Here is an 11,342-nt window from a genome sequence, read left to right as displayed (position 1 = left end):
GAAACTGGGAAAGGAGAAATTTACATGTAAATAAAGAAAATATCTAATAAAAGAAAAAAGAAAAAAAATAAGTGCCCATCCATACTGAAAGAGCCCACAGAGACTGCAATGTGATTAGGCAGTTATCTGTGGGCATTTTGGTTTTTTTTGTTGTTTTGCCAATTGACTAGCCATAATCATCAAGGTTAGGAAAGTGGTTTCTGGTGCAAAAATATTAAAGAAAAGAGTGTTCGTTAGCTGACACTCATGCCTGTACTGTATGTGCTTGGTAGGCAACCAGTGACATCAATACAGTCATGGTCAATTAAATTCATGAGGGACATGATGGAGACATAAGCGTGGAGAGTAGGGGTATTTTTAGGAAGACACTGAGTGTTTCTTTTCCTTTTCCTTTTATTTAAGGAAATAGTTATAATATAAACAAAGTATTTAGATAGCTCTCTGGAGACCCCGCCATGGCCAGAAGCTGCAGGAAGCATGTAGACAGTGGGCATTTCGCCAATGTGAGGGAGCAGCAGCCTTGAATAAGATATTCTTTGGGGATGGCAAAATGTTAAGGGAGGAACTAGAAGTCTCTATCTAGGCAGTTGGTGGGGTGAATTCAAGAAATAAATATTCATTCCTAACTGCTTTTGATATAAATATACTTAATTCAGCAGAAATGATTACTTATTTTTAAAATCTTTGCCACTAAGAACTTGAAACAATTGCTTATGTTTTCCTGATATGAGCTTCAATTATGTTCTGTTCAATTAACATTTATGTTTAATGCATAGAACTGGTAATAGGGTATATATCTAAATATAAGATCAATTATGTTCTGTTCAATTAACATTTATGTTTAATGCATAGAACTGGTAATAGGGTATATATCTAAATATAATTTTTAATGAAACATCACAAAAACTTTAATGTTTATAGACTTCGTAGTTTTATTTGCTGAAAAACTCACATTGGGACCATAAGTGTACAAAAGGAATCATTTTAAAATGTTTTAAAATTTACTGTATATGGTGTGCATGTGCGTGTATGCACGCACATTCATGCACAGATAACAATAAGAATATGAGTATGTTTCTCAGAACACATGTGGAAATCAGAGAATATCTATCTTCCTGTGGGATCCACAAATCAAATTCAAGTTTGCAACCAAGTTTGTGTTGTAAGCACTTATCATCTGCTAAACTATCTTGCCACCCCCAAAATATTTTTTAATGCTGGATATTTACTGAGATCAAATATTAAATCTTTAACTTGTATCCCTGAGAATGTCCTATTAAGAGTTAACAGATGCAGAGCTGAGGAAATAAATGGCTTTGTGGGTTAGAGCAGTTCCTAGGCAGGCATGAGTCCAGAAGTTGGGATCCTGGACACCCATGCAAAAAGCTGCCAAGTCTTCACACGCGCCTAATCGTACACACAGAGCTGTAGGATTGGAGACAGGATGGTGGCCGGGACTAGCCTAGACATCAGGGTAATGCCAGGTCAATGAGAACCTTCTATCAAAGGAAGGAATTGCAAATTGTTAAAATAGAATAGCCAACATCCTCACTGTCTCCTACACACATGAGCAGAGGCACAGGCACACATAAATACTTATGTGCTTACAACACACATACCCAAAAACATACACACATGCACAGGCACCCACAAACACTAATATTACAACACACATACACATATACACAACACACACACACAACGTGACACAGCAAAGTGGTTTCTGTAACTAGCTCCTTTTATCGTAATAAGGTATAAGTATCTCAGATGTGATAGAATTACAATACACCAGAAATTCTAACAGATTTAATAGGGAAAAATAATATGTAAAACATAGGTATCCATATGATTCAAAGAGAGAGTACAAGACAGCCTTCGCTATATTGCCTTAAATATAACAGCTGAAAAGAAAGAAAAAATGGTATACAAAGAAAACAGTTCACAAAGTCTGATTTTGCTGACTACCAAATAATGTGCTTATTATTTTATTTTACTAGGAAAATTAAGTGCTAAGTTCCTTCAGAGTATTAGAAGGCCACAAGGAAATAACACCACAACTGAGTTTAGTGCAAATCTCAGGGTACCAATAGCTTTTAAACTGTTAAATACTTGACAGTTATTAAAACAACTTTTGATAGAATATTTGTGAGTACTGTAGGGGACAAAATTGGTTAAACACATAAAAAATATTGTGCTTGAGGCATGAGCTTTTATGTACACTACCAAAATATATCAGATCTCAATGACATTTGAAAAACCAGCTATTCTACTGTTTAACTTCAGTTTGATTAGATTCTGATCATAGGGAACATGACTCCATATGATCATTGAATTCTTTTTAACATAGAAGCTGTTATCATTTTATTTTGAAATTTAATAAAACCATGCATATTGAATTCTTTCACTTGCTTAGTAATAATATTCAGTTTTATCCTCGAGAACCTTAAGTAAAGTAAATTACTTAACTAAAATTAAACTTGTATCTAAAGTTAAGACATAAACAAGCATATTAGTACACACCTTTATTCTCAGATCTTGAGAAGCAGAGACACAAGTGGATGTATGTGAGTTTAAGACCTGTATAGTCAACACATTGGGTTCCAGGCTGCACAGGCTACATCGCGAGACTCTGGTTCAATAAATAAACTTAAGAAATACTACAAAACATGCATTGTTTTGGAAGAGTATTTGGGTTGGGTAGTGGAAGTGTAGAATAGAGGAGAGGACATGGGGAGGAGTAAATAACATTACAGACCAATAGAAAAAGTCATACAGAAACATACTACTAGAGAAGCTTCCATCCATGTACGGAACAGATGCACATCTGAATTTACAGTGGTTATGAGACTTATGCACAAGGCCTGCTTAAGCTCAATGAGACAAAATTCCAACCTGGAGAGGGGCGGTGGACAAGGAGTCCCATGCCTAGAGGAGGAGGTATGAACAATTGATTCCTTGCCAGATGAAGATCACATCTCCAAGAATATATTGGCAGCACAAACTGGACTTGATGAGGATGAGAACAAAAGGACTCAAACTTGGGTGGTTAGGGATAGGAGTGTGATCTGGGAGGAGTTGAGGGAGGAGTGAGCATAATCAAAACACATTGTGTGAAATTTCCTTCAAAGAACTAACAGAAGCCTTGTTGTCTTGTGAATATTGCTATTAGTGTTTTCTCATTATTTTAGTCTTCATGAGAAGAGGCATTATCCATTGTGCAGCATTCAGCAAAGACACAAGGAATGTTTAAAAGATGGTTGCTCTTCTTTGTGCTGGTCTCCTTCTTTAATCCAGCAGGACAGAACAGGAGTGGCTATAAGATATCATGTTAATATATTCTCCTCTGTCCATGTAGACACCAAGCTTGCCAATCTCCAAGTCAGGGAGCTCCATTTTTCCACCTCAATTTCTACTGCTTTTACAACTAAGTGAATTATTTTACTTCCTATCTTATAAAGAGCGGTGGCTCGCAGAGGTTATCAGATTTCCAGTCTAGTGGCTACAGCTATTCCACACCGAGTAAATGATCTCTCCCAAGTACTTCTGGGATGAGGGAGATTGAACAAATGTGAAGAATTTTATTTTTATTTCTTTTCATTGGAGGGATTGTTCTGTAACTTGTGTTTAGTTTGGAGAGCTATTTTTATTTGATTTCTCTCTGAATAAATAAAACAGTCCTCAGATGGCAAGCACTTCACATTTCAGTACAGAGTAATTTGATTTACTAGTTCAATGAAATTCACTTGGCAATGTCCCTCCAGTAATAATACTCCTCTTAAATACTTCAGCTTTAAGTTCCTGAATCCACGAATAAACAAACTCCAAAGACTGTCTCTTGAGTGGCATAGATGGCTATGGAAATGACCATGTTCACCACTTAACAAAATGCTTGAATGATTGGTCTTCGATTCCAAACACTTGAAGATTTTACTGTATAGGAATGTATGGGGTGTAATATCCAACCTCCAATCTCTTTAATAAGAGAAATATCTCAAAATTTGTTTTCTGTTTGCCAAAGTCTCCCAGTCTGTACTCCATCCAGATGTTCAGTTTATCAAATATAAGCATTTTTGCTCAGATCCTGCCAATTCCTCTGGAATGTCTAGCAATTATGGATATAGTATTCAACAAGAATACCATTCCTAATGTTGTGATTACTACTGTCTAAGCTGCCTTAACAGCTCTGTTTTTATATGTAAGGTCTCTTCATACTCTACATAAATGCACACACACACACACACACACACACACACACACACGCACGCACGCACGCACACACACGCACGCACGCACGCGCACACACACACACATCACATTTTGTGTACAAATTTATAAAAGATAAAATATTTTAAAATAGACATTTTTAAAATTGTACATTTTAAAAATACATATTTAGTCAAGTCTCAGCTTACTATGCAAAATTCTTATTTTAGAATATTTTAATTATAATCTTAATGCCATAGCTTCTGACTAATAGAGCTGACATCAGATTTTATTTCTTTACAAAATTTTTCTTGTTGGTCTGAGAACAATAATCCAGAGAGAAAAGTGTAGTGAGCAGAATATGAGGCTCATCAAGTCTTGAAACACTTGAAGAAAACAAATTCTCCAGTGTACAGTGTGAATCAAGTATAGCATATTTTACTTTCATATTTTTTATCTTAATTGTTATTGTACAGGTGTTTTGTTTGCATGTGTGTCTGTGGATATGTGGGTGTGGTGACTGTAAGGGTCAGAAAGGACATGAGATTTCCTAGGACTAGCATTGGAGAAGGTTGTGAGACACTGTGTCAGTGCTGGGACTTGAACGCCAGAGCTCTGCAAGAGCAACCAGTGACTTTAAACAACAAGCCGTCTCTCCAGCCCTTCAGAGAATATTTTTAAACATCAGCAAAGTATTCCAAGTTTTATCAGTTTACTTAGAATACGATGACTTATAGTTTCTCACGTTCTTCAAAGAGAAATGAACATTGATGGCCATGAGAAATGAGCATAAATATGATAAACTGAAAAAATACACAGAAAATGTAATAATAGCATTTTGTTCACAGGGACCCTCAGAGCCTCTCAATACTGAGAACTCTCAGCTCACTTTCTAGGTATCAGGAATTACTTCCATCCATTTTAGATACAAGAATTCTCATGTGGTCATATTGTTACAATTCTGAAGTACTTTGACAAGGCCATTGTTTTCAAATCTACACAATACAGAAAAGCATGCTTTTTATTATGGCAAAAAAGTTCTTTGGGCAACTCATTTTAATTGCAACATCTATTACACTGAATGATCTCATTGCATTCTTTCAGTGCTCCCATTTAGTGTGAGTTTGAGCTGATCAGACTATAGTTTTTATTTTAGCTTAAGAATAATTTAGATAAGTGGGGACAAGGAAATAGGTCAGGAAGCCAGATGATCTGACCTAGATCTTCGAATCTACATGGTAGAAAGAATGATTAAACACCTGTGTATTGTCCTCTGACCTTTGCATGCACGCATGTGCACACACACACACACAGAGGGGGGAGGAATAAGAATTTAAGTAAATAACTTTAGAATGAGTTTTTGCTGAATACTATGGATTACAAAAAATATTTAAAATAAGCATACAACAATGACACATACACATAAAATTCTCTAAATTATTTCATATAGTGAGATAGAAAATTGACATATTTCAAAATAATTGATTTTTTAGCTATGTTTTTATAAAGTCCTTATAAAGTTATATTTCCTGAATGTTAAATGCCACCATAAAAATGATTCTGTTTCAAGTATTTGTAGTTGTTTGATTTTCATCAAGAGGCACAAGTACTTTATGGCATCTGCAGTTATTTTAGAGTCAGATTACCAAAGATAGCATGACTTGAAATTCAGCATCATTTCTCCAGATACCAGCTGATAGCTTCAGGAAGGCAAAGTGTATAAAGAAATGCCGAAGAATTTATGGAAGTTGAAAAATACATTTTAAATCACCATGGCTGACACCTGATGTCTGTGTCAAAGATAATTACCAACTAGCGTGGACACAAAGGAGGAGTTGGGGTCAAAAGGACATCTGCCCCTTCCTCTCTCAGATCTGTGTGACTCCAGGTGAAACAGGGGGTCCTGAAAGGAAAACAGAAAGACATTGTGAATGTGCCAATTATGATAAGAGTTTAATTGCTCACATAAAACACAATAAGTTAGGTCACTAACAACTTACATGGTCTCATCAGGACCCTGATAACAGGAAGATATGTAGTTAAACATTGAGGTTTATAAATAAGCAAAGGCTTGGCAGATCCTCATGCAGACTCACTGGGCTCAGAGGGGAGGAGAGACCTTATCAGGTTTTCACAATCAGTTAGATAATGTTAGCTATACTGAGATAAGCCAGTTAAATTGTCCAAAGAAGAAACAAGATGAAGAAGGTACTGAAAAAGAGATTCAGTGTTAAAAGGAGAATTGAGGCTTTTATTCCTAATATGGCTTATTAATTTTTAGAATAATTTGGAAAAGAATAATAAAATTTACTACCAATAGTTTAGAATATTTGTTTTATTAATTTTCATTAGGTGTTATTTTTAAATATTCAATACTGATAACTTAGAATGATTAGTTCATAATTTGTTCATTTCAATGTACATGTATGAATTAATATCATATTCTATTCAGTATTTCATTTTTAATTTGTAAATGTCATAGTCTATTTAGTATTTCATTTTTGATTGGTAATATGTTTTCACATTAATAGATCATTAAATAAGATATTTCCACAAAAATACTAGTATACAATTAGCTTCTATTTACATTCTGTATTTACAGAAAATTTCCCTGCCTGTTCCTAGACTTCACAATTCTCACTCATATATATTTTAACATTCAGCAAGTCTGCCATAAGTGGTTTGGGTACGAGAAAGGAATATAGGAAATCAACAATAATAAGAACTGTGAAAACTTTTGTAGACAAAAAAAAAAAAACACATTTCAATAGAACATTCTGCTGGTAAGGATTGTACAGTCTGTTGAGAGCCGTGGGTCCACACCCACAGCAGCTGACCACAGTTGGCCATGCTTCACCTTGAGTTACCAGGCACACCATTTACCTCCTGGGTCCTGTTCTATAGATTGCCTTTTCTCTCCGTATGGTTGTCTAAAATCACTATCCTGACTTTTCCATTTCAAAACCCTTCAGAAAGTGCTGAGCTTGTTTGACCTCTGTGACCATCTGGTCTTGCCTTTGCATCTGGGACACTGTCTGCAGAAAAGCACAGAGGTACAGCTGCCTCACTGGGCTCAACAGTAATGGGTTCTTGTTCAGCTGTTGTCCACCACTTAGAAGACAGTATAGATGGCAGTAAATTTGGAGATCCTTCTTTAAGTGTAAATGGAAAACAATCTTCAGAGACAAGAGAATAAAACTGGCCCACTAAGAAGGAATTGTAGATCTTACAAGCTAATGTTAATGCTGAGAGTTTCATAAAAATTTGCAGAGCAAACCCAGGCCACTCCTCAAAAGATAGCAAGTGTGTGAGTGTGGGGTTTGCCTGCCCCTACAAATCTTGTCACTTTGTGAAGTATTTGAGAAAACAAACAACAAAAAGCCTATACATTTTAAACGTTATAGAGCACTCATAAAGAAAATTCCAAGATGTTTGCCAGTGTCAAAATCTTCTATTGGTTAAACCTCTGTGACACTTACCTTCTCTTCTCAAGCTGCTAATGAGATTACTGTCTCTAACTAATAGTACTAGACACCTTAGCACAAACACTGAAGTTGTTGGAAAGTGTCAAAAGAATATTTCTGATTTGTTTGAGAAAGAATCCCACAGTGAGTTTAAATTTCACATGAGTGAAAGAAATAGGAAATGCAAAGGAAAAAGTCATCAAAAAATTCCTAGAGGTGTGGAACAGGAGTTAATGAAGTTAAAATTTCTTTAAAATTTTTAGAGTTTTCCCTACTGGAAATCATCACTTAGGCTCCTGAGGCTTACACTAAATTTTGGATTTCAGCATGTGTCTGATCAACCAAGAAATCCATGGCCCTGACATTTTGAAAATAATTTGGTTAATGGATAATCAGGCTGGAATGTTCATCCTATGTGAAGCACATCAATGCAACATCTGCCCCTGTCAGAGGTTGTGAGAAGACATAGACTCGTTAAATCAAATTCCACAGTGAGAAGACATAAATGGTAAGACTGAATCCTGATAGAGCATTGTTACAGTTTGTTTGCACTCAGCCCAGGGAGTGGCACTATTAGAAGGTGTGGCCTTATTTGTGTAGGGGCATCACTGTGGATGTGGACTTTAACACCCTCATCCTAGTTTCCTGGATGTCCGTATTCTGTTAGCAGCCTTATGATAAAGATGTAGAACTCTCATCTCCTGCTACACCATGCCTGCCTAGATGCTGCCATGCTCCTGCCTTGATGATAATGGACTGAACCTCTGAACCTGTAAGCCAGCCCCAATCAGTTGTCCTTTATAAGACTTGCCATGGTGATGATGTCTGTTCACAGCAGTAAAACCCTAACTAAGACAGACATCAGTACCTCATGCCAGACAACCGTCAGAAGGACCATGACTAAAAACACTTCCCCCTTTTCTTGGAGATTTCATGTTTATTCGTTCAGTGGCTAAACCTGGGTCAACAATGTTCACTTTAATAAACAAATTAAACTTTTATTTGATTTCACCTCTCTAATAAAAGTCTATATTCTTGTTATCCTAAAAGTCTATTCAGTCTATCATTTCAGTTTTAAAAGTAAATAGGTTTGCGACTTCTCCTTTTTGGTCCACGAATGAAAATGTCATTGTTCGTTTTGGGTTTGTTTGTTTATTTGTTGGTTTCCACCCTACTGCTCAGAATGTGGGAAATCTTCTTGCAGAATTTTAATACGGATGCTCCAAATATTCTTTATGCTAATTATAGTATGTCTTTAAAATAATACATCTACTTTATCTTTAATCAGATGAACTATAACAATATGTTCACTTTTTGCCACAAGAGCTATTGTAATATGCTCATTAAACATCTGAGAGTAAAAGCAAGCAAGCGACTCAGTTTACTGTAATGGCCTGAATTCTGAATGAAGTCTCTGACCACAGGCAACATTGTCTGAAGTCATGATTTCATCTCCTTTTGGGGTCTCAGCTTCATTACCACGTCTCAGCTGCCTATGACAAATGTATAGTGGCTGTCAGACATTTTGCCTAATAAGTTATCTGTACTCAAAAGCTTTCTGACAGTTTAGAGCAGTTAAAAGTTAAACCAGGAATAAATCAGAAATAAAACTGTCACATACATAGTCAATGATGCTTTATGATATAAAACAAATTTTGTGTGCGGTTAAGACTAAATAACCCTAAGAAAGAGTTTGCCTCTTTTATGGACACACTGAAAATAATCTAATTTTAAACCCATCAGTCTGCTGATAGCAAATATAAAGTTCTTAATAAATAAACCAGAAGATAGATAATTTGAGAAGACGCATCTCGTTGGCTCTACTATTAATAGAAATGCCACAATTTTGTTCCAATTTTATATCATCTCTGAGACTTTTCATTATGTCTTCTGAAATAACACAGTTGCAATCAATTTGTAGTATGTGTCTCAATTTCTTTTCTATAACTAAGTCACAGACACTGTAACAGGCACAAAAATGGAGGCACAGAATTCCTGTCTTGCTTAACTCTTAGACTAATACTACCAAAGACATTTTGCAAATGGAATAACTTAAGGATTTTGAGAAGTGGAAACTACTTTATGTTCCAGGTGGATATCATATAATAACATAAATCCAGAGAAAGGAGATTTGATGATTAGAAACAGGGTTAGCCAATGAAATTTATGATAGAGAAAATAAGGTCTACCACTGCTTGCTTTAAAGATGGATAAATGAGGCAGTACCAGTTCAGTTGATCTCTCCAAGCTGCTGATAACGATGAAGTCAGTTTCCAATTGGGCAGTCCTCTAACATCTCAACTCTCACCTAGTAAGATGCATTTTAGGTTTTTCACCTAGAAAATCCTGAGCTAGACAATATGGTGATTTCTGCCACAAAACCCATGACTATTTGGATAATAGCATAGCAAAAGTTGTACAGCTCTCAAGAGGACAGTGATGCTTGCCTGTCTTTTTTGTCTCTTAAACTCTGTATTCTAAGAGCTACTCTTAACATTTTCTCTACATAATGCACATTGCAAGCCAGAACCATAAAACCCATTTGTATCAAGATCCATGTCATTGGGGCTGGAGAGATGGCTCAGTGGTTAAAAGCACTGGCTGTTCTCCCAAAAGTCCAAAAAAAGTTTATCTCCCAACAACCACTTGGAGGCTCATAACCATCAGTAATGGAATCTGATGCCCTCTTCTGATGTCTCTGAAGACAGCTACAGTGTACACATGTACATAAAATAAATAAATCTTAAAAAAAAAATCCATGTTCACTGTCTGTTCAATCCCTCAAACATCTTTGTTTCAGTCAGACATCGAAATCTGTATTTTGTCAAAATTGCTACTTGTCCATGCTTTTCTTTGCTCAGTTCTCTATCATGCTAGAATATTTTCGTCTCCACAATCTAGTCTGATGGTCCTATCCCTTCAGTTGCCTGGCCTGAGAACCCACGAGCCTTCATTCATATCACAAATGTGTATCTCTCATCCTTGCAATTGCTTGGATGCTCTATTAACATAGCTTACCATCTTTTCCCCAGACGTTGCTACAAAGATATCTATAACGTAAAAAGTATTCTTTGACCCATACAGTCCCCAAGATTTGGGCATAAAGCACTCATGTTCCTTCTGTCTATTCGTTAGCCTCATGTCTTTTTTTCAGCATTCCCTTATCTGTGTGTCTAACTTCCATGTTATTAAACCTAATCTCATAATGACAATGGAGAATATCATTAATGACATGACACTCAAGACTGTGGGACAGTGGACTATACTAGGAAAGGTTGAGTGGGTCAGAGTCCCCAGCACCCAGGATCAGAGACCTTGGGCGCAAGCTCCTCAGCCAGTCCCACAACACCCAGAGGAAGTTCCATTCCCAGGTGCCCTGACACACCCAGGATCAGAGGTAAGCAGGAACAAACATCTGTCCCAACACTGGGAGTACCTGGGACAGCTTGACCAGGCACACAGGAACGCCACCAGTCCAGTGACTTGGGTTCCTTCCACTTTGTCTGGGTTAGTGTTCTGAGCAGACCTTGGGCACAAGCTCTGCAGTCAGTCCCACAACACACAGAGAAAGCCCCATTCCCAGGTAATCTAACAAGCACAGGATCCTAGGATCCCAGAATCACAGGATCACAGAGACAGCTTGACTCTGAGGAGTTCTGACACAAACAGGATCAC

General features: G+C 36.7%; 1 protein-coding gene across 4 annotated transcripts in view; it reads right to left on the bottom strand.

Annotated features, from left to right (window-relative positions):
• Sema3e (semaphorin 3E) overlaps positions 1-11,342 on the bottom strand; it is a 233,450-nt gene that overhangs the window by 46,724 nt on the left and 175,384 nt on the right. For all 4 annotated transcript variants that reach the window (XM_031380019.1, XM_031380021.1, XM_031380020.1 and 1 more), the window contains one exon: positions 6,013-6,106. In XM_031380019.1, the coding sequence (XP_031235879.1) occupies positions 6,013-6,106 (94 nt within the window). The remainder of the gene's footprint in view (positions 1-6,012; positions 6,107-11,342) is intronic.

The sequence above is a fragment of the Mastomys coucha genome, unplaced genomic scaffold (genome assembly GCF_008632895.1).
Source record: "Mastomys coucha isolate ucsf_1 unplaced genomic scaffold, UCSF_Mcou_1 pScaffold19, whole genome shotgun sequence".
Taxonomy (NCBI): Eukaryota; Metazoa; Chordata; class Mammalia; order Rodentia; family Muridae; genus Mastomys; species Mastomys coucha.
This window is presented reverse-complemented; position numbering and strand designations above follow the sequence as displayed.